At 42.0% G+C, this 20,400-nt stretch overlaps 1 protein-coding gene across 6 annotated transcripts; it reads right to left on the reverse strand.

Annotated features, from left to right (window-relative positions):
- Nucleotides 1-1,520: 1,520 nt before the first annotated feature.
- On the reverse strand, nt 1,521-17,785 carry NFYB (nuclear transcription factor Y subunit beta). Of its 6 annotated transcripts, none has more exons than XM_054719423.1 (8): nt 17,653-17,785; nt 14,964-15,049; nt 9,581-9,674; nt 7,907-8,037; nt 4,723-4,920; nt 3,185-3,266; nt 2,658-2,737; nt 1,521-1,958 (listed from the first exon to the last, which is right to left on the reverse strand). In XM_054719423.1, exons 2-8 carry the CDS (start codon nt 14,967-14,969, stop codon nt 1,926-1,928), a joined length of 624 nt encoding a protein of 207 aa, XP_054575398.1. In that variant the 5' UTR covers nt 14,970-15,049; nt 17,653-17,785; the 3' UTR covers nt 1,521-1,925. The 6 variants fall into 6 exon arrangements, with proteins under 6 accessions (XP_054575398.1, XP_054575399.1, XP_054575397.1 ...); XM_054719424.1 differs by lacking the exon at nt 17,653-17,785 and adding an exon at nt 16,843-17,259; XM_054719422.1 differs by lacking the exon at nt 17,653-17,785 and adding an exon at nt 16,701-16,833.
- Nucleotides 17,786-20,400: the final 2,615 nt, after the last annotated feature.

Below are 20,400 nucleotides of genomic sequence, written 5' to 3' on the forward strand. Positions count from 1 at the left end.
AACATAACACAATCTTTAAACTACCGAAGACCAAAAGCTTTCAATTATATAGTGGCATACTACCTGGATCAAATAGAAGATATTTCAAAAATACACTTATATGTAAGTATCAAAAGCCTAAAAATTTTGCCTATTTGTTAATACATCTGTTAACCCTGCAATTCTACTTCTAAAAAATTATTTTAAGAAAACAGTCATGGATGTACACAAGATTCAGTGAAGTATTGTTTATAACTGTGAAAAGATGTATACAGTCAAAATGCCCTATAGAGGATTAAATAAATTATGCTTCAGCCACACGATAGAGTAATAGAGGGATAAAATTAGGAGACTAACGACCTGGAAAATATGTTCGCAATATATTCCGTGAAAAAAGCATATTATGAAACAGTATGCAAGCAAGTAGGAACCTATTTTTATAAAAATATACATATTTAGCAAAGTAAAAGGACAAATGGTATTTACCAAAATATTAACACTGGTCATTTCAACATAGTAGTAGGATGAAGGCTGTTTCACCACTCCTCCCCTTTTTGCTTATTTGTTCTCTGTGCTGAGTATTTTTTAAAGGGGAGGGGAAGTTATTAACCTCAGATTAGTCCAAATATGCCCCCAACGGCGCCTTCAGGCAAAGTAAATGTTTCTGTTCAGCCTAAATGTGGGAAACTGCTTCTACCTTATAAATATGAGCGTCCTTCCAAGATCACATTCGCTCAAACACTCGCCCTTTTAGGCAAAATATACAATAGCAATTATTTTTTTAAACCACACTCAAATTAATTATCACCTAAAAGATGAAAAAATACAAATCCTTATTTCAAAAAAGGAACAACCCAAATACATACTACTAAATTATGCAAAGTTACATTATCTAAGTTTAGTTTATTGCAAAGATCAAGACAGCACACTAGAAGTTGGCGGCTTCTCTTTCACACCATTCATAGCACTCACTCAATTCTTCATTTCATTCACTCACCCATGCAAAAAATGTCAGTATACAGACAATGATGTCTGATGCTTCTTGGTTCCCATAGTATAACCGGAAACTTGACATTTCCATTAAAAAGGTAAAATGAGGACATTTACCATCAGACTATAAAGTCCCTCTTCTGGAAGAGGACAGTAAGATATGTTTTGGAAAAATCTTATACAAAACGAAAGGGGCACCATTTCAAGAGCACTAGGACTACATTAAACTTAAATGAATTCCAACACTCATAAATAAATGGAGTCTTAACAAAGCTCCAATAAACTAAAATTATCTTAACAGGCACGATGAACAGTGTAAACACTGTTAATGGGCACCAAGTTCAATAGGGCAGACAATATTTGCTTCTGCATTCACACTTAATTTTTCAGTTACATTTTTTAAAAATGGTGCTGCTTATGCTATGAATGTTTTACAAAAAATTAATTTTAATAAATATGGCAAATGTTAAAAATCTAGCTAGGTTATCATGCAAGATAGTATATAACCAAGACAAACTCAAATTTATAATAAAGGCAACTTGCATTCAAAATGAACTCTACCCTTGTATTTTATTAAAAGGGCAAACATCATGAATTAACCCAGCTGCTTACTTGAATTACAAAAGTAACATGATTCAATATGAAAATAAGAAACTGTCTACAAATCTCTGACAGTAATAAATTGCAATATACAATGCATACAGGAGTCATACAGAGCAACAAACTCTCGTACAAAACAAAAATACTTTAATACCTTTAAAATCCAAATTTTTCTTTAAAATCATTCATGAAAAAGATTCTCAAGTCAGAATTAACACCTCAATTAGTCAAGCATCAGGAAGCTACATTACAGCTATTTAATATACAGAGAGACAGCTTTTCCCAGTCCTTCTAATGTCTCTGCTTCGGAATCGTACAGACTTGCTTTTCCTACTCCACTACATCATTTCTTCAGATCATGAAAACTGAATTTGTTGAACACCAGAAATCTAAGATTAGAAAATTTAAGTTGACAAGAATGAAAGAAAAATTAGTTTAAAAATAACATGCATATTATAAATTCAATGAATAAAAACAATAGAAAATTAAGAAAAACAATAGAAGATGAAAAATAAGTCTACATCTCGCCCCAAATCTTCACTCTCTCTACCCAAGGAAACTATTAATTTCTTGTGCATCTATCTAGAAATCTTCTATGCAAATATGAGTGTGTGTGTGCCTCTATCTAGAAATCTTCTATGCAAATATGAGTGTGTGTGTGTGTGTGTGTGTGTATAAGCCTAAGCGACCATTACCAGTTGATCAAACGATCGGTTGCTATGATGTGCACTGATCACTAGGGGGCAGACTCAACGCAGGAGCTGCCCCCTGGTGGTCAGTGCGCTCACACAGCCAACCTCCCACAGTCCCTCCCCCTGGACTGGGCGAGATAGCCCTGATTGGCCCGATTGCCAGCAGGGCCTAGGGATCCCACCCGTGCACGAATTCGTGCACAAGGCCTCTAGTGTGTGTGTGTATATAACATTAAGAGAGTATCAAACAATTGTATATTTTGAGAAAATAGTATTTAACCTTTTTAAAAATCAGGTTAATAATAACATAATGTGTTGAAGTTAACTACCTGTGATCAAAATCAATGGGTATAATCAATTTTTAAAATAATTTAAAATACAAAGAAGGTACTCTACCTGTTGATATGATGTTGTGTAAACCATAACATTTTGTTGTTGACCATCTGCAGTTATTAAACCAGCTGGTAACTGGTTAGCTAAAAGACCAAAAAAAAAAGTTAAAGTGAGAAAAGAATTGCATCTACTTTCTTGGCCTGAACCGTAAAATTATGCCATTAATGTCTTATTATAATTCTGCTGTTTATCAATATAATCTTTGGCCAAAGCATAACCCCCAAATATTCCATTTTAAAAAAGCTCCCGAAGCATTTTTGATTTTCTGAATCTTCATTTCTCTGAACTGTACTTTAACTAACTACCCATGTGTACAAATCTGCCGAAATGAGTTTCTGATTCAGGGGTAGACCTGCACCATAAGGGTTGGCTGGAAGCAACACTCACATAACTAAGCAGCATATATTTTAAGAAGGACTATTCAAGACAGTGCTATGTCAAAACACTCAGTGCTGATATTCCTAAAGTACCACCACTGACACTAAATTACATTAAATTTAGTTGTATAAATGTATCACAACACTGCTTACTAAATGCCTCCTCTGTTAGTTCTTCACTTAATCCATCTGCAGTTGTGACTGCTCCACCAATGCCTTTCTCACCTTTCATTGCCTGGGGAAGGAGAACCAAAAATGTAATCACTGCTATTCAAAAGAAACAGTTTTCTAAATGAGAATGCTTGATTAATTTCTAAGATTAGGAGCTTCTATTTTTACAAACACTACACAGAGTACTTATTAACACTTCTGGTTAATTACGTATGAAGAGGTCTTCAAATGCTAACTTTTTATACAACTAGTAATCATCAAAAGATAATCTTAAGAATGACCTAGAAAATCTAAAATATTTATGAGTAAAATTAAATAAATTATTCTAATTCCACACTACATCAAAAGGAAAATAGAACTCTACTTACAGATGAAATAGTCTGTAAAAGAGTATAAATATTCAGCTTATGAATCTACTAAAATTATCCAAGTTATCAATTATATATACACTCTCAGCCAACTGGGCAGTACTGTAACAGCAAGTTTAGAGTTTAATTTTTTTTTTTAAGAACAACAAACAACTGTATTACATGAACTAAGATAAGAAGAAGGAGGGTATATTTGCCTTTCCGGGCCTTGATTTTCCTCAGATAGATGGAGTTTAAAATTTCTAAATCAAAATTACAGTTTGGACCAAAGACCTCTAAGTTATCATCCATTCTAAGGTCCCATGATGCTAAAAATTTGGAAAAATACTGTGAAGAATTTACATATTTCTTCCTACTTTAATCATTCCATAAAGGTATCACTAATTTAATGGTATCCTAACACTAAAGATACTAAGAAAATATTTTGAAAGCAAAGTGAATCATATACCCAACTTGCAGTGCGGAAATAAATACGCTGATTTTAATTCATTTTCACAAAATTCATAGGCAACGATGCTACCTCTTAAATTAATAACAATACCAGCACGCACTGACATTAGTGAGCATTCACTATGTGCCCAGCTAAATGCAGTCCATGGACTGTTCCACCAGGTCCTCTCAATAGGCACTATTACTAGCCTCACCTAACAGATCAGGAAACCAAGGCCTAAGGCAGGGGTCCTCAAACTTTTTAAACAGGGGGCCAGTTCACTGTCCCTCAGACTGTTGGAGGGCCGGACTATAGTTTTAAAAAAAACTATGAACAAATTCCTATGCACACTGCACATATCTTATTTTGAAGTAAAAAAAAAACGGCAAAAACACCCGCCTGTGGCCCGTGGGCCGTAGTTTGAGGACGCCTGGCCTAAATACTTCAATAATCTGCCCAGGGTCACAGAGTTCACCTGTGGTGGAGCTGGGATTCACCCTCCAGAGTCCACATTCTTAATCATTACATAACTATGCTGTTGTTAGTAACAACCAAAGGAAAAGAAAGGACTTCCTTCTTAAGTACAGTAAATAAGTGATGACACACGTCTGAGAAATGTTACGTAGTTTGCTATAAAATGAATTTTTAAGCAATACATTTTAAAAGTTAGTGAATAGTGTATCTTATTTTCTTAGAAGCATAATGGAAGACATTCTACTCACCTCTCTGAATTTCTGAAGGTACAATTTTAGAGGTTCTACATAACTGTCAAAGCCTAAGGTAGACATGGCAAAGAGGATGTCTTCGCCATTGATTGTCTTCCGTTTCTCTTGATGGCATCTTTCACTGGCCTCCGATGTTATAAAACTGATGAACTCACTCACACATTCCTGAACACATTCTTTGGCATCTTTTGCAATCTGAAGAGAAAAATGAAAGGTAAATTTGCAGGGAATATAATCATCACCTTCCTAACGGCAAAAGTGAAAGTTACTCAGAAGAGTACAAACTTCAGTTTATGACTGTTAACCTTTAATCTTTGAAATATATACTAATAACATAAACACAATTTGTACTACTAAAATTCCAACCCTCAGAGTGAGAATTAAAAACTCAAATACAAGTCAGAGAAGCCTTGACAACTATTCACAGAAAACAGATACAATCTATAATAATAAAAGCATAATATGCTAATTAGACCGGACATCCTTTGGGACGAAGCCGGGGCTGCGAGGGAAGCCTGGGTCCCGGGTGCCAGAGGGAAGCCGGTGCCAGCAGCCGGGGGAAGGAAGGCCTGCTCTTGCACAAATTTCGAGCATCGGGCCTCTAGTTTAGTTATAAAAGCAACCACTGGACATCCCTTCCATCGCAAGATAAAAACCCAACTAACGAGTGTCCCAAGAAAGCCAGATTGTGTGTAGTTAGTATACTGTGGGCTACAGACTTTGGTACCAGTTATTTCCAAAAATAAGGGCACTAAAATTTTAAAAAGCAAACACTGAAGTCACATAAGACTTACAAGGGAGTGAAAGAATGACACCTGGTGATATTTTTTCTACTGAAGATACAAAAGTGTCAGGTATACGTTTTGAGTTTATTAAGAAGCTTACCCAGCCCTTGCCGGTTTTGCTCAGTGGTTAGAGCGCTGGCCCAACTGAAGGGTGGGTTGGATTCCAGTCAAGGACATGTACTTCGGTTGCAGGCTTGATCCCTGGCCCCGGTTGGGGCACATGCAGGAGGCAACCAATCCATATGTCTCTCTCACTTTGATGTTTCTCTGTCTCTCCCTCTCCCTCCCACTCTCTAAAAAAAAAAAAAAATCAATGGGAAAAATATCCTCTGGTAAGGATTAACAACAACAAAAAAAAGCCTACCTAAAGAAGCACACACCCACCACCTCATAAAAACAGTTCTCTTAGGGTCTGGGGTTTGAAAGTAAGACTCTAATGGACTAAATTATGCAATTCCAAAGCCACTTCTAATAGGAATGACATTCAAGATCCTTGCTAAAATATACCGCCTTTCATCTCCATGCCTAAACAACATCCTGGAGAAAAGTAAACAAGAGTTGCATAAATGCAGTTAAGCAAGATAATATAATGTGAGCTGTATACACAGAGTGGCCAGATTATTATGATCTCTGAACGCATAATAATCTTGCCACTTTGTGTGTGTGTATATGTATATATATATTAGAGGCCCGGTGCATGAATTCATGCATGGGTGGGGTCCAGCCAGCCTGGCCAGGGAGAGGGGACATGGGCTGCTGGCCGGCCTGCCTGCTGGCCGAACTCCTGGTTGAGGGGACAATTTGCATATTAGCCTTTTATTATATAGGATATACACTGAGTGGCCAGATTATTATGCGTTTAGAGATCATAATAATCTGGCCACCCAATGTATATAACTTTAGATTGCTAATAGCCACGTTAAAAGAAACAGGTAAGTTAATTTTACATGTTTTATTTAACCCAATAAACGTAAAATATTACTTAAACACAGGATCAATTTTAAAATTGAGGTATTTTCATTCTTTTTTTTTTCATACAAGCCTTTAAAATCTGGTGTATGTTTTACATTTCAAGCGCATCTCAATCAGCTCAATAACATTTCAAGTGCTCAATAATCATTTGTAGCTATGGGTACTGGACAACAGTGCAGGCCTAGTCTCAGCAATAATCAGCAGTTGTGCTTTTTTCCCCCTTAAAATATAAAGACGCCCAGCAGGTGTGAGTCAGTAGTTGAGCCTTGACCTATGAACCAGGAGCCATGGTTCAATTCCTAGTCAGGGCACATGCCCCAGTTGCAGGGTCGATCCCCAGTAGGGGATGTATAGAAGCAGCCGGGATCAGTGGTTTTCCCTCATCATTGGTGTTTCTATCTCTCCCTCTCCCTTCCTCTCTGAAATCAATAAAAATATATTTAAAAAAACATAAGGAGGACCTCTCAAACTGGAACTTCTAGGCTGAGTGATATATTTTAATAATATATTTATTTAAAAGCTTTATTACTTTCATGTATACTTTATAAGGTATAATAAAATGATAGAAAAGTCTATTATGCAATATAAAACATAAAAAGTGTGAATTTTATTTAAGACCAAGTGATGAGTACAGTGACAATGAGTTTTTAAAATTGTTCTAACAAAACTACCTAAAAACTTACCAGTTGAATTTAAATGTATGTTAATATCTATAATTTTATAAAAAATAGTTGTTTCACACTGGCCAGGTGGTTTGGTTGGTTGGAGTATCGTCCTGTACACCAAAAGATTGTGGGTTCAATTCCCAGTCAGGGCACATGCCCAGGTTGGAGGTTCAATCCCAATCAGGGAAAGTATGCGAGTCAACCGAGAGAGGTTTCTCTCTGTGTCTCTCCCTCTCTCTCTAAAACAGCGGTCGCCAACAGAGAGTCCGCGGACCACTGGTGGTCCATGAGGTTCAAAAGGTTGGTGACCACTGCTCTAAAAATCAATTTTAAAAAATGTTCTCTCAGGTAAAATGATAAAAACATAAAAAACAAAATAGTTGTTTCCAAATAAAAGGATTTTTTAAAAAATCCTTATAATATGCACATCAGTCCAATATGACCCAATTTTGCTGCAACATTATGGAAGTTACCTAATATGCCCAAACCCGATAGCTCTGACAATGCACCTATTTTTAAAAGTTTCTTATATTTCATCTGTTTCGAATAGGTGGGGAAAGGAGTGCATTTTGGGGACATGACAGAACTGAAAATGGAACACTGTTCAGTAACTAAGTATTAGAATTGAAAGAAATACTTGATTTGCTGAAGGACTGAAATCAATAACTAACTGTAGTCATGAACTACGGTCACGTAGTTTTACATCCCACCCCACCCCACCCCCAAAAATCTCCTGGTTAAGCTTCTCCTCCACATTACCTTTCCCGTCTGAGGTATGGCATTTTTCATTATCCTTGCCACATTTGCAATTGGAAGATATATATCTTGTTCTCTGAAACTTTCTTTTGAACCATTTGTGTCTTCATGATCATTCATGCTGTCCTCAGTATCTAAAGAAATAAAAGTAATTTAGTTTAAGGCTTCTCATAATTTTTACTTCAAGGTAGAGAAGAAAGACTGTCTATAGCAACCTAGGATGAGAGCCATTCTGGCTCATTTCCTAACCCTTTTCAGGGATTAGGATATAGTAGTTCTTTTCACCACTTTCTCAGGGCAGAATTAAACCCACTCCTTAATTTCAAACCTATTGTCTAGAACTCTTTGGTCCTCAACTCTGCCTACTCAAATCCTACCTACTCATTCTCCAAAGAGCTCAGTAACAACCTCGCACAGCACTTCAGAAGTGAGCTCTGCTTTCACAAAATATCACAAGTGCCTCTCTGCATCTTTTCTGACACACTGCATAATTCTTTTTATTTCTGACTAGAGGCCTGGTGCACGAAATTCGCCCTCTTGCAGTCCGGGAGCCCTTGGGGGATGTCCGACTGATGGCTTCTGACGGCTTAGGACGTTGGACATCCTTAGCACTGCCGCAGAGGTGGGAGAGGCTCCCACCACCGCCTATTAATTTTTTTTCTACTTGAGACCAAGAGTCAGCTTTGTCTCTTTCCTAGCACTTGGTAGCACCTATAACAGGGGAAGTGCTCATAAATGTGTCGCATGACTGAGCTATAAAACTTACAGACCCTGACCTATGACGATGGCTCCTTGACTATTGCTAGATTAAGAGCTTATATGTCTACCCAAAGCCAAATTTACCTAGAAAGGAAAAATTGGACTTGAATATTACTGATCCAATTGGTTTATTACTAATGTAGTTACAGTTTTGAACAAAGCTATGGCAGTGATCCACATTATTACAAAAAGTGAATTTTCAAATTATGTAGATTTTTTAGATATAACTGAAGCTTTCACAGTACCAATAATATCCTTTGATGATTAAATGCATTATCTTGTAAGGAAACTTCCCACTCTTTATATGAATTAAATAGGAAAGTCACTTAAGCTGATTCAGTATACATTTTCATGTGTTTAAAAGGATGTTGTTAAAATTAACTTGTTTAAGTATGTTTTAGGATGAAGTAACTAATTGCCTCCTCTAATTGCCTTCTACAAAAATGTATCTTAATGTTTTTAATCTTACAAATCACAATGCCACAAAGCCAAATTATTTCTGATAGGCCAATTTTAATACCTGCAGAGCTCAAACTTAATATTGAAGGAAAAACAAAAATAAATCTGTTTATAAGTACTAAAAATAATAGCTAGCAACTCACCCTCTAAAGAACGTCTTACTGTTCCAATTGAGTAAGAATTTTCCATATTTAATTCTCAAATAGGAAATCAGTAACCAATTTTTAAAGAAACTTTAAAAGGCATACCCTTACAGAATTCTTTTCTATAACTTATCACTCTTTGAAGACTATTGGTAATTAAAGTAGCACAGTACACCTTTATACACTTTCACTGAATGGTGATGCAAGATTGCTAATTTTCCTATAAAGACAAAAGTAGCCTATAGCATCATATTAATAAAATTTCCACTTCCTAATTTGCTTCTACTTGTGAATTTGTTGACTGTAGCTGTCTTACCATCATGAGGCTGTATAACATAGTGACTTCCTCCAATATAGTCTGCAGAAATTCCTAGTTGAGAAGCATCTGTTGTAGAACTGTCACCATCCATCTAGGAGGAAAAAGGTTTTCAATATTCTTCAATAAAACTTGTGTAAAAAAAACGTAGTGCTCATGAAATATCATAGGATAGGTCAACTACATTTGTCATAGCTTAAGCTTACTAAAAGAAAACATTTATATTTCTTGATTTGGAAACCTTTTGATAATCTGCCAACTATCCAAGAGTCCCCTATCATCCTCCGTAAGTGAAAACGTAAGACCAACAGGGAAACAAAATAAGGAAATGAATCTAAAATACACATCTCTTTATTTTCAACTGCATAACCCTCAAACATAGTACAGGCAACTCTGACTTACAGCCTAACTTACCCCTGGATCAACAAGCAAAACCCAAATTAGTATTCTCCTGAAAGACACCTGTGTGCGGCTCTTTCGGCTCTCCGGCTGAAGCCTAATATACCCCGGAAACCCTCTGGCTCCTCTGCAGACTTTCTTTGTGGTCTCACAGACGTCCCACAATAGACAATGTCTGGATTCAAACTGTTGTCTGGGATAAGAAACATATGGATTCCTTGCACAATCTGTACCCATGTAACCAAGCATGCACCCACATTTTGAATGAGCCCATCAACCTCTAATTCTAGCCAAAGGTTCATTTTCTCTTTCCCCTACCCTCAAACTTCTGATTCTTTAAAGAAAAAAGAAAAAGAGGGGTCAAGGAGACTGGAGTTCTGCGTATAAGGGTAGGAAAATTATAACCACAGACAAGAGTGACAGTTAAAATGGCTACTTGAAAAGATGCCTGCTTAATTAATTTTGCTCAGAGCTAAAAGAATTCTAAGAGGGAAAATCTGGGAAAAAAACAGAACCGTTAGTTTTAAAATAACTACATTATATTTCACCAACATGGCAAACCCTGGGAGTCTTTCTGCTTGGCAGATAATACTAAAAAAGAGAGAGAAAAACAACAACAACAAAAACGAAAAACAAGGGACTGGCTAGTCATGGGTAGAAAAATTTTTTTTTTAATATATTTTATTGATTCTTTACAGAGAGGAAGAGAGAGGGATAGAGAGTTAGAAACATCGATGAGAGAGAAACATCGATCAGCTGCCTCTTGCACACCCCCTACTGGGGATGTGCCCGCAACCAAGGTACATGCCCTTGACCCAAATCGAACCTGGGACCTTTCAGTCCGCAGGCCGACGCTCTATCCACTGAGCCAAACCGGTTTCGGCTAGAAAATTTTTAATGCATTATCTGAATAAACAGTATAGCAAAATTTCAGTGGAATATATACGTGCTTTCAGGCCAAATCAAGAGATACTTGATCCTAAATATTCATCAAGCCCAGAACCCAGCTATTTGAGATAGGGAAGGTGATATTATTTCCATTTTTTATAGAAATACATTTAACCAACAGGCATTCTTCTTTTCAGAGGTCAGTAGGAGAGTCAGACTCTTGCATATTATATAATTACCAAAAGGTTTCTCTCTCTTTTTTAGTATTATTATTCCAGTGACTGTGTATCACTCTTAGAGGCCCTGGCTGAGTAGCTCAGTTAGAGTACTGTCCTGATATGCCAAGGTTGTGGTCAGGGCACATACAAGAAACAACCAATGAATGCATAAAGAAGTGGAACAACAAATTGCTCTCTAAAATCAATCAATCAAATAATTTTTTTTAAAGTATGAGTAAATAGGTACCCTGTACTTTCACAAATTATTAAAGTAGGTGAATTCTGTTCTCTACCCCCTAAAAAAACTATGTAAATTACGGAAATATATCTGTAGCTCCAATTAGGTTAGATACCGCAGTCAACAGAAATGCCTCGTTATTGAAGACTATGTAAAATCCAACAGAGATGGAAAAGAAGTGTTAGACAAGGACTCAAATACTGCAGTTAATAGTATAAATGCATGTGAAACATTACTCAAATATAAATTACTGTATTGATCCTAAAATACAAAAGGTACTAGGAGAGTAGTCTTTAATAGATAGATATGATGATAGGTTTTATTAGCCATAAAAAAGCTCAATTAGAATAGCTGTGAATTGACTAGTTTTTACAATGCCCTAGGGCAGTGGTCGGCAAACTCATTAGTCAACAGAGCCAAATATCAACAGTACAACGATTGAAATTTCTTTGGAGAGCCAAATTTTTTAAACTTAAACTTCTTCTAATGCCACTTCTTCAAAATAGACTCGACCAGGCCGTGGTATTTTGTGGAAGAGCCACACTCAGGGGGCCAAAGAGCCGCATATGGCTCTCGAGCTGCAGTTTGCCAACCACTGCCCTAGGGGAGATCAAGGTGCAGAAGACAGGACCAGTGGTTGTTTCAGAACATACAACTGAAAACAACTCTTTGTTAATAGGGGAGAAAAAAAAAAACCACAGTAAAAAATTCTTTCCAAAATGAATATTCACAGGGTACCATGAGTCTTTTTAAATTAGTTGATCTACAGGACACTGTTCAAATAACTTGGATCTGAGATTAATTTATAAATATAACATAAAAAGTATTAAAGGCAAAATGTTAAAAATCACATTATCTTATGCACGGGAATTACCAGCAAGATCATCAGTTGGATTAACAGAATTAGCCTCTAAACCTCAGTCTTCTAAAAAATACTTCTGAAAGTATTTTAAAGTTGTCAGAATTAAACAAAGAACAGAAACCTGCTAAGGACAGGGTTTGGTACTCAGGAGACATCAGTATTACCTCCCCTCCTTTGAAGATAAGCCAGCTTAGCTGTCTGGGTCTCTGGTTCCGCAAGTTTTAGCCATCCTGTCCTTTCACCATACCTTCTGTCTTCCTCCCATACTTTAAACCCAGTGTTCCCCCATCCTCCTGAAATCTTTTGGGTTGACTCCATTCTGCAAGCCAAAACTTAAGTGTTCCCTTCTCTGAATCCCCAAAGCACTTATACCTTTCATTCAACAAATGAATGAGCACATCAACAAATCAGCCTCATATTGTAAGATAGCTTACAATATGCTATCTACATATTGGGAGAGGGGGAACCTGCTACATCCCAAAGATTTTTTTCTAGGTCTAAAATATCCTATAAAATGTTCTAAACATAGATTATCGATTGTAAGCAAGCCAGTCAACAAACATTTACCGAGTAAACACTGAGTACGCATCAGGCCCGTGCTGTGTGGGAAAGCAGTCACCAGCACAGACAAGTCTCCGTCCTCATCCAGCAGAGAAGACAAATGTTACGCAAACCGGGGGCATGGGGAAGGGGGCGTAAGCATAGCCTATCAGTACTTCCAAGGAATGTGCTGGAATTGGATCACCTGGTTTGAATTCCCTACTACTTGCTGGTCATGAGACCTTGAGCAAGTAGGATGAGAAGAGAACTTGCCATGTAAAGACAGCATTGTACAATAGGAGCTATTAAATAATTACAAATGATTAACTGTTAGTGCTAAGGAAAACAAAGATGTTTTGTTCTATGTTTTGGGAGTTTATTCCGAAAGGGACCTCATAGACTGAGAGTCAAGGAAGGCTGTGTTAGGAAATCACATTTAAACTGAGACTAAAAGATGAACAGAAATCAGTTAGGCAGGGAAAGAATGTTCCAAACAAAGGAAATAGGGAAATCTAGTCCTGGTGGATTAGAGCAAGCTAAGTGGGGGCGAGATCAAGCAGTACAGTAGACAAGAGCAAAGCGGGTAAATCAGATTTCTTTTTTAAAAGACCACTCTGGCTACAGTCCAGTGTAACAATGAACCGAGGAGGGGAAAGATGGGGCAGACCAGCAAGGACCACAGTGCTGCAATCAGGGCAGGAACTCAGGCAAGATGATGGTCGCTCCAGTATCTGGAGACGGAGAGAGCAGAGGCTGAAGAGATGTTAGCAGTTGGTAAAATCAGCAGATCTGGCAACTGACTGAGCCAGAACTGGAGGAAGAACCAAGGATAATGCTGGGATTCTTGCAGCTGGGCAGACGATGCCACTGCTGCAGAGAATGGGAAGGAACAGCCTGAGGGTGGGGCAGTGCCAAGAGCCTGGCTGAAGCTGATGGCCAAGAATGTATAAGTGGTACCAGGATGCCCACGTGTGACACTCACTGGTGAAGGACAGAGAACAGAGGGAAGAGCATGTAGGAAAATGACAAGAGAACAGCTACAATGATGAATCATTAGGATCAAGGGAACTAACTGGTAAGTAGGAACAGAGTAGTTAAATCCCATTGAATTCCTTTACTGACTATTCTAATTATTTAGTTGAAAACAGTGTTCTCTAAAATATGTGAAGTTAATGGTCAGCTGGCTAAGAAATGCACCTGGTTTCAGATTCATCTTACCAGGAGGCATGATGGAACAGTGGCTCTTAGAACAGACACCTGGGTTTGAAGCTGAGCACCCCCTTCCAAGCTGTATGTCTTTCCTTACCATCTTCTTTGTGCTTCAGCTTCCCATTTAAAATGGGGTTGCTATGAGAGGTGAAGTCACTGTGCCTTTTAGCTCTTAGCAAAGAGCACCATACGTAGCAAGCACTGGACAAATGAAACCTCCTATGATTACTGTCCCTTCAAATGCAGTTCTCATCATCTTTCCAGGCATGAAGAGTGGGTCCCCCACTTAGCCTAACCAATCTTGTTTGCAATCCTTAAAATCTGATAACCAATCTTAGCGCTAGACTGTGCCTTTCTAAGGGTCACCGGATGCAGTTCTTTCAGGTTAGCAGTGAGGCGATCACTGCTCAAGACCTGCTGTCACAGATACAGTAGCAGACCCAGAACTAGGTATCCAGACAGGAATCCCAGTGGGATCTCTTCACTCGATTATCCTGTGAAATCCCCACCTGGACCGTGCAGATCGACTCTCCATTCCCTAAACATAAGTTACTCACCTTCAGGCCTCTGCATCTGGCAACACCCTCCACCTATCTAAATCTCATTCAACCTTCAAGGCTCATCTGGAGGCCTACAAGCTCCCTCCATGACATTGCCAACTACCCAGGCCTACCCCCTCTCGTCTTTTCACTTGTACTACCCCTATTTAGAAGCAGCATTTTCCATTCCACACATAACTGTCCTCAAAGTATTCAATTCTACTAAAGCCCTACCAGATAAACAGACAGCCTCTGAAGAGCTGGGACAAGCTCCGTATCCTGTAGCTTTGACAGCCCGTAGGGGCCCACAGCAAACACTATACACCAAGTCACTAAAAAGAAGGAAGCTTTGGGGATGAATATAGGTACTGTCTGTCTAGACTTGAAAGGCATTCATCCTATAAGGAATCTCCAATATAAAACCAGTTGTAATCCCCAGCTAATTACTGTGCAAATCTAATTAACAACCAAAATGGGAAAACATACTTACTGTCATGAAATACTGTCAGAACGGCGTTGTCAGTGGTGTTCAAGAACACCCTTCCAAACCGGTGTCTAATATGTGCCCAATTTCACCTAGAATATAAACATGTGTCAGTTGTAAAGATGTATGGCCTACAGGCTTTCTTCTTTGTAAAATCTTAAAAGGCAGGTATAATTTTACCTACAAGTCTTACTCAGTGGAGTGCATGGTGTAAAAAGGTGCAAAAAGCAGGCACCAATAAATGTTTGTTAAATTGGAAGATTTATTTTGGAGAACTCAAATTTTAAAAGTTGATTCTATTGCGGGGGGGGGGGGGAATAAGAAGGTAAGGGGGCATTGCTTTTCCAACATAACCCTGAGTTTAGTCATGCTCACCATATTCATCACAACACACCAAATTATATAATATGCAAGAGACCAAAAATTACACATCTAAACTACTTAAACTATTAACAGCCAAGACATAATATCGACTTAATTTGGGAATGGTTTTTTAATTTGGGAATGGTTTTCTTAATGTTTTAGAATGAGATTCAGGGGCCCAAAAGCCCAAAGGGGGAGAAAATTTTATCTCAGAATATAATGCTTTTAAATTAAATATCTCAGATTATGCTGGAAAGATACATGCTGTCCAGAGAACATACATAGAACAACACAATCAATTAAGACCTCTATTTATAATTTTAAAGCACCACCAATCTGGACTAAAATTGCATCTGAATAGCTCTTCATTCTCACTGCAAATAGCTGAGTAAATTGGTATCAATTACTAATGCTACAATCTCCATTTCTCATTTGTTCTTTTCCTTTTTTCAAGTGAAACAATTAGAGGAGTGTCAAAACAAAAACATCCTCTCCGTGTTAATTTTCAGGGAAGAAAAATAATAATAGGCATTCCAGCATGAAATCTAGTAAACAGCAGGAAAAGATTGTAGCCACTGAAATTGAATTTCCAGAAAGCCATTACAAGGGTAGAGGCAGCACAGACAGGCTGACATTGTCTGCTATCATCGTAAAAGCAATTTTTAATTTCTTTTCAAATATTGTCCTCTTTTTAACCCCAACATTGCCCAAAAAATTCCTTCCTGTAGCTAGGCGTGCTACATTTTTAAGGGTGTCTTTGGGGGAGGAGGGGGGGAAGTCCTCACAACACTTAAAATGTAAGAGCCATATATATATATCTGTGTATTTTGCATGGGGGTGGGGATGGGGGTGGGTCTACCCCTCACACCACACTCACCCAAATAGTTGAGTACTTAGATTCAGTAAATTAAAAGAAAAACGTTCTCACCCCATATGGTCTATATATTTTAAAGACAGGTTATGATATATGTGAAAGCTCAAGGGAATGCGTACATCTGTTTAACGTTTGGAGAAATGCAAATTATATCCAAGAAAAGCGGCAGACCCTCCACCCTCCCTCCTCCGGCATCCACCACGGGAGTTCTGCATCAATAAAAAGTCCTTACATTAAGCTCCAAGAACAGCGAGGAAAAGGACTCACCGAACTGCCTTTGAGGGAATTCTGGCTAAACTTTCCACACTTTACAAATGACCCCCCGACTTACGAAGGCCACTTGCACGGATGGGTTTCCCTCCTCGCTTCCCGCTGCTGATGAGTTTGCACACGAGAGCCCCCACCACCCCGGGGACGCGGCCCACGGGGCCGTGAAGTCCAAGGTTAGCGGGATGCTGCTGTGTTTTGTGTTTGTTTGTTTTTTTTAAAAAAAGGTCGTACCCTACCTGAGCTTCAGCTGCCTTGTTGGACTACTTTGGGGGAGAGGACGACTCGTGGGTGCTCCGTGATGCTTTGTTCTCGGAGGCCGGTGCTAAGGCCCCGGCGCAGCCTCCCCGCCTCCCACCCAGGACCAAACCTTAGTCCCACCTTCGGGGCCAGTGCCCGGACCGCAAGCCGCCAGACGGCTGCCTTCTCTCCGCGCACACCCGGCGGCGGGGCGACCGAACCCATGCCTTCCTCCCGGGACCGCGCTTCCTTCCCCCGCGAAGGGGCGCGGGAGGACCCCGGACCCCAGCCGGCCGACCTGTCAGTCCCGCCGGTGCGGGGCGGCCGCTCCCGGCGCGCATCCCCCCCACGACCCGCTGGCCCAGGCCCGGGCCCAACGCCCGCCCGCCCGCCCGCCCGCCGCGCGGGGCCCCGGTGCGGGGCAGACAAAGCGGCCCGACCCGCATGCCCCCGCTGGCGGAAGAGGGGCGCTCCCCGGGGACCCCCGCGCGGCTGCCGGCCAAGAGGGCAGGGTCGGGGCTGGGTGTCCGAACCGCGTCCCCCCCACCCCCCCGCCCCTGGCCCGCTCCCCGCACAAAATGGAGCCGGCGGGGCACCGCCGAGAGGGGGGCCGACGGCGCCCGGAGCCCCTGGCTCGGCGTCCGGCCGGAGCTCCGCGGCGGCGGCGGGCGGGCGGGAGGCGCCCTGGCCCGCGTCCCGCCGCTCGCAGCCCGGCGCACAAAGACCGCGCCGCGGCCCGGCGCCCGCTCCCCGGCCGGGCCCGCAGCGGGAGCGGCCTCGCAGGCGCCGAGCCGGCCCCGGCCCGGGCGGGAGGGCGGGCGGGAGGGAGGCGAGTGCCCCCGGCCGCGGCGGCGTTGGCGGCGGGGACGGCGCCGGGAGGAGACGGACATTTCATTCGAGCTAAAGTGGAGTCGGTTTAGGAGCGATCATTGGCCGAAGCGAGACACAAACCTCCAATGCAGCCCTGGTTGGCTCCCGTCTCCAATCGGCTGTTTGGTTGGACAGAAAATGGCTGCGAAGGAACCAGTCCCAGCGCGGAGCTCCGCTTCCAGCACTCGGCCTCCCCTCCCTCCGCCGCGGGCCGCTTCCCTCCGCCCGGCACCCTCCCTCCGCGCCTCCCGCGCGCCCGCCCGCCCTCCGCGGGCCCCGCCCCGGCCCCTCCTCGCGCGCCGAGCGGCCGCCCCTGCGCGGGCTGGCGGAGCGGGCTGCCCGCCGCGGGGTGCGGGTCTGCGGGGCCCGCGGTCTCTTCGCCGAGCCCGCGGCGTCCAGGGGCCGGGATCTGGGGCGCTGCTAAGGTCTGTAAGGCTCTCTTCCCACGGTGTCTCCCTGCGCCCCGGCGAAGCGGCCGATCGCAGGCCTCCCTCTTTGCAGCCCCCGCCCTCTCCCACGTGGAACTGTCACACCTGCCCGAGTGCCGCCAGCCCCGCGCCTCCCTGTGCAAGAAGGGGAAACCAAGGGCAGAAGCCGCGGGCCAGGGCGACACCCGAGCCACCGGGTGGATTGGAGCGGCAGTTACCTCCTGGACCGCCCTCGGCACCTCGTGTTTTCCTTGTGTCCTTGTTACCGCTGCCAAATGCACAGCATTCCCTCTGACTTGGTCACTGAGCTACGGTGCTCGCGTTTCTTCGGATTTCACCTAAAAATGCAGCCTAGCCAGCCTTCACCCCAACTTAAAAAGTTGCACCCGCCCCTTCCCCCTCTTCCCCAGCCCCCCTCTACCACCCCCTACCCCCTACCCCCCGCCACGGTGTAGTAGTTGCAACTGACATGTGGCTTTTCCCAACCAGATGACATCTGGGCTGCAAGAATCCTTGGCCCGTTCTTCCCTCCGTGCGCCGAGCGCCCTCGCTGCCGTTCGCCGCCTGCAGTCTGGGTCGGGCTTCCCCCGGGCGGCGACCATCACCGACGGGCGCTGAGCCAGAAGCCACTCACGGCTAAAGGGTGGCAGGAGTTCTGCAGAGGGAGCCGGGAATCGCCTTCCCTTCGCTTCCACTAAACAAGTGGCACGGTGCCACATTAAACTTTCCAGCTTTAATCGCTTGGAAATATACAGGCATGTTTTATTTATAGAGCACCTACTGTTTCTCCACATATTTTAACATTTCCGGAGCAAATAATGAAGCAAAGACATGTGGAAGCCTCCAAATTATTCCAAGAGCCGTACGGAGCAATGCCACTGTGGGATCAGCCAACCTGATTTCAATTCCAGCTCCCGAGGGCTTGTGACCCTGGCCAAAGGGCTTTCCCTCTGGGTGAGAGTTTCCTCACCTCCCTAGTGGGGGGGTCATACTAGCTACTGCTTAGGTTTTAGAATTAACATAAATACATATAGAAAGTCCTAAAAAAATATTTGGTCTCATCTCAAGATCTTTATACGATATGAATTTTAATATTTATCAAACTGTTTGAAACTGTTATTGGGTAAAAAAAAAAAAAGGAAAATATTAAAATTGGCTTGCGTTTCTTCCTCCCTTTCTCTATGATTACTTATAAAGTGGAGTTTTAGGAGAGAAAGGAAGTGTTCAAAGGCAGGAAATAGAAAAAAGAAGTAGTAGAATCAGAAGTATGACTAATCCACACACTGGATGATGAACCAAAAGATGCACAGATGACTGTTTTCTCTGAGCTAATGTATTATTTCAGTACTGTTGATCTAATCTACATGCTTAATTCAGATTCAACAAAAAGGTGATTCAGCTCCTACTGTGTACCAGGCACTGTGCTAGGAGCCCCGAGGCTACAGAGGTGGGTAAAGCACCTTCCCTCCCCTGCTATCTATTCATTGGAGGAGACTGGGGACCTAGTCCACAGCCTCTCTGCAGTTGAACCCCCAGGTCATCCTGCCTGGACAACCTGTCTTTATACCGATATTCAGGAAGCCCTCAATAATCTTAACCATTTTTCGTGATCAGCTGGTGAAAGAGAGACGTGGATCACAATTTAGTCTTGAGAAAGATATAGCTGCCCTAGCTGGTTTGGCTCGGTAGATAGAGCATTGGCCTGGGGACTGAAGGGTCCCAGGTTCGATTCCAGCCAAGGGCATATGCCTGGGTTGCCGGCTCTATCCCCAGTAGGGGGCGTGCAGGAGGCAGCCAATCAATGATCCTCTCTCATCATGGATGTTTCTATCTCTCTCTTCCTCTCCCTTCCTCTCTGAAATCAAATAAAAATATATTAAGAGAGAGAGAGAGCGAGAGAGAGAGAGAGAGAGAGAGAAGACATAGCTAATCCAGACCTTGCATGAAAGTCAAAAGACAGAGACTGGTGACTGCATGGTGTATGGGCACCACGGCTGCCCCTTAGTTTATTCCATTATTTATGAGTCATAATTCAGCAAACAATGAAATAATCTCTGGCACAATGAAGACTTCTCAGTTGGATTATTTTATGACTTTAATGAGGCCTCATAGAATTCCCAGGACAGTGTCTATTATAGTATTGTCTCCATTCTTCTCTTCTCAATCCATTCTATGCACTGAGGGCCTGGAGGGATCTGGCTTCTGCTTCCCTCCTCACCCCCTTCTAGACACACACACACACACACACACACACACACACACACACACACACACACACAGAGAGAGAGAAGAGAGAGAGAGAGAGAGAGAGAGACCAGCCTCTAGCCAGTAAGGTCTTAACTGTCTTCTTTTCATCTTTGAGTTCTCATCTCTTCAAAGAGGCTTTCTCTTGACTCCTCCT

The sequence above is a fragment of the Eptesicus fuscus genome, chromosome 7 (genome assembly GCF_027574615.1).
Source record: "Eptesicus fuscus isolate TK198812 chromosome 7, DD_ASM_mEF_20220401, whole genome shotgun sequence".
Classification (NCBI taxonomy): domain Eukaryota; kingdom Metazoa; phylum Chordata; class Mammalia; order Chiroptera; family Vespertilionidae; genus Eptesicus; species Eptesicus fuscus.

Excerpts from the sequence above, each read along its gene's own strand:
- NFYB (XM_054719423.1), bottom strand. Across the intron at positions 8,038-9,580 it reads TGTTATACAGCCTCATGATG|ATACTGAGGACAGCATGAAT; the intron begins GTAAGACAGCTA and ends TTATTTCTTTAG. Across the intron at positions 2,738-3,184 it reads ACTAACAGAGGAGGCATTTA|CTAACCAGTTACCAGCTGGT; the intron begins GTAAGCAGTGTT and ends TTGGTCTTTTAG.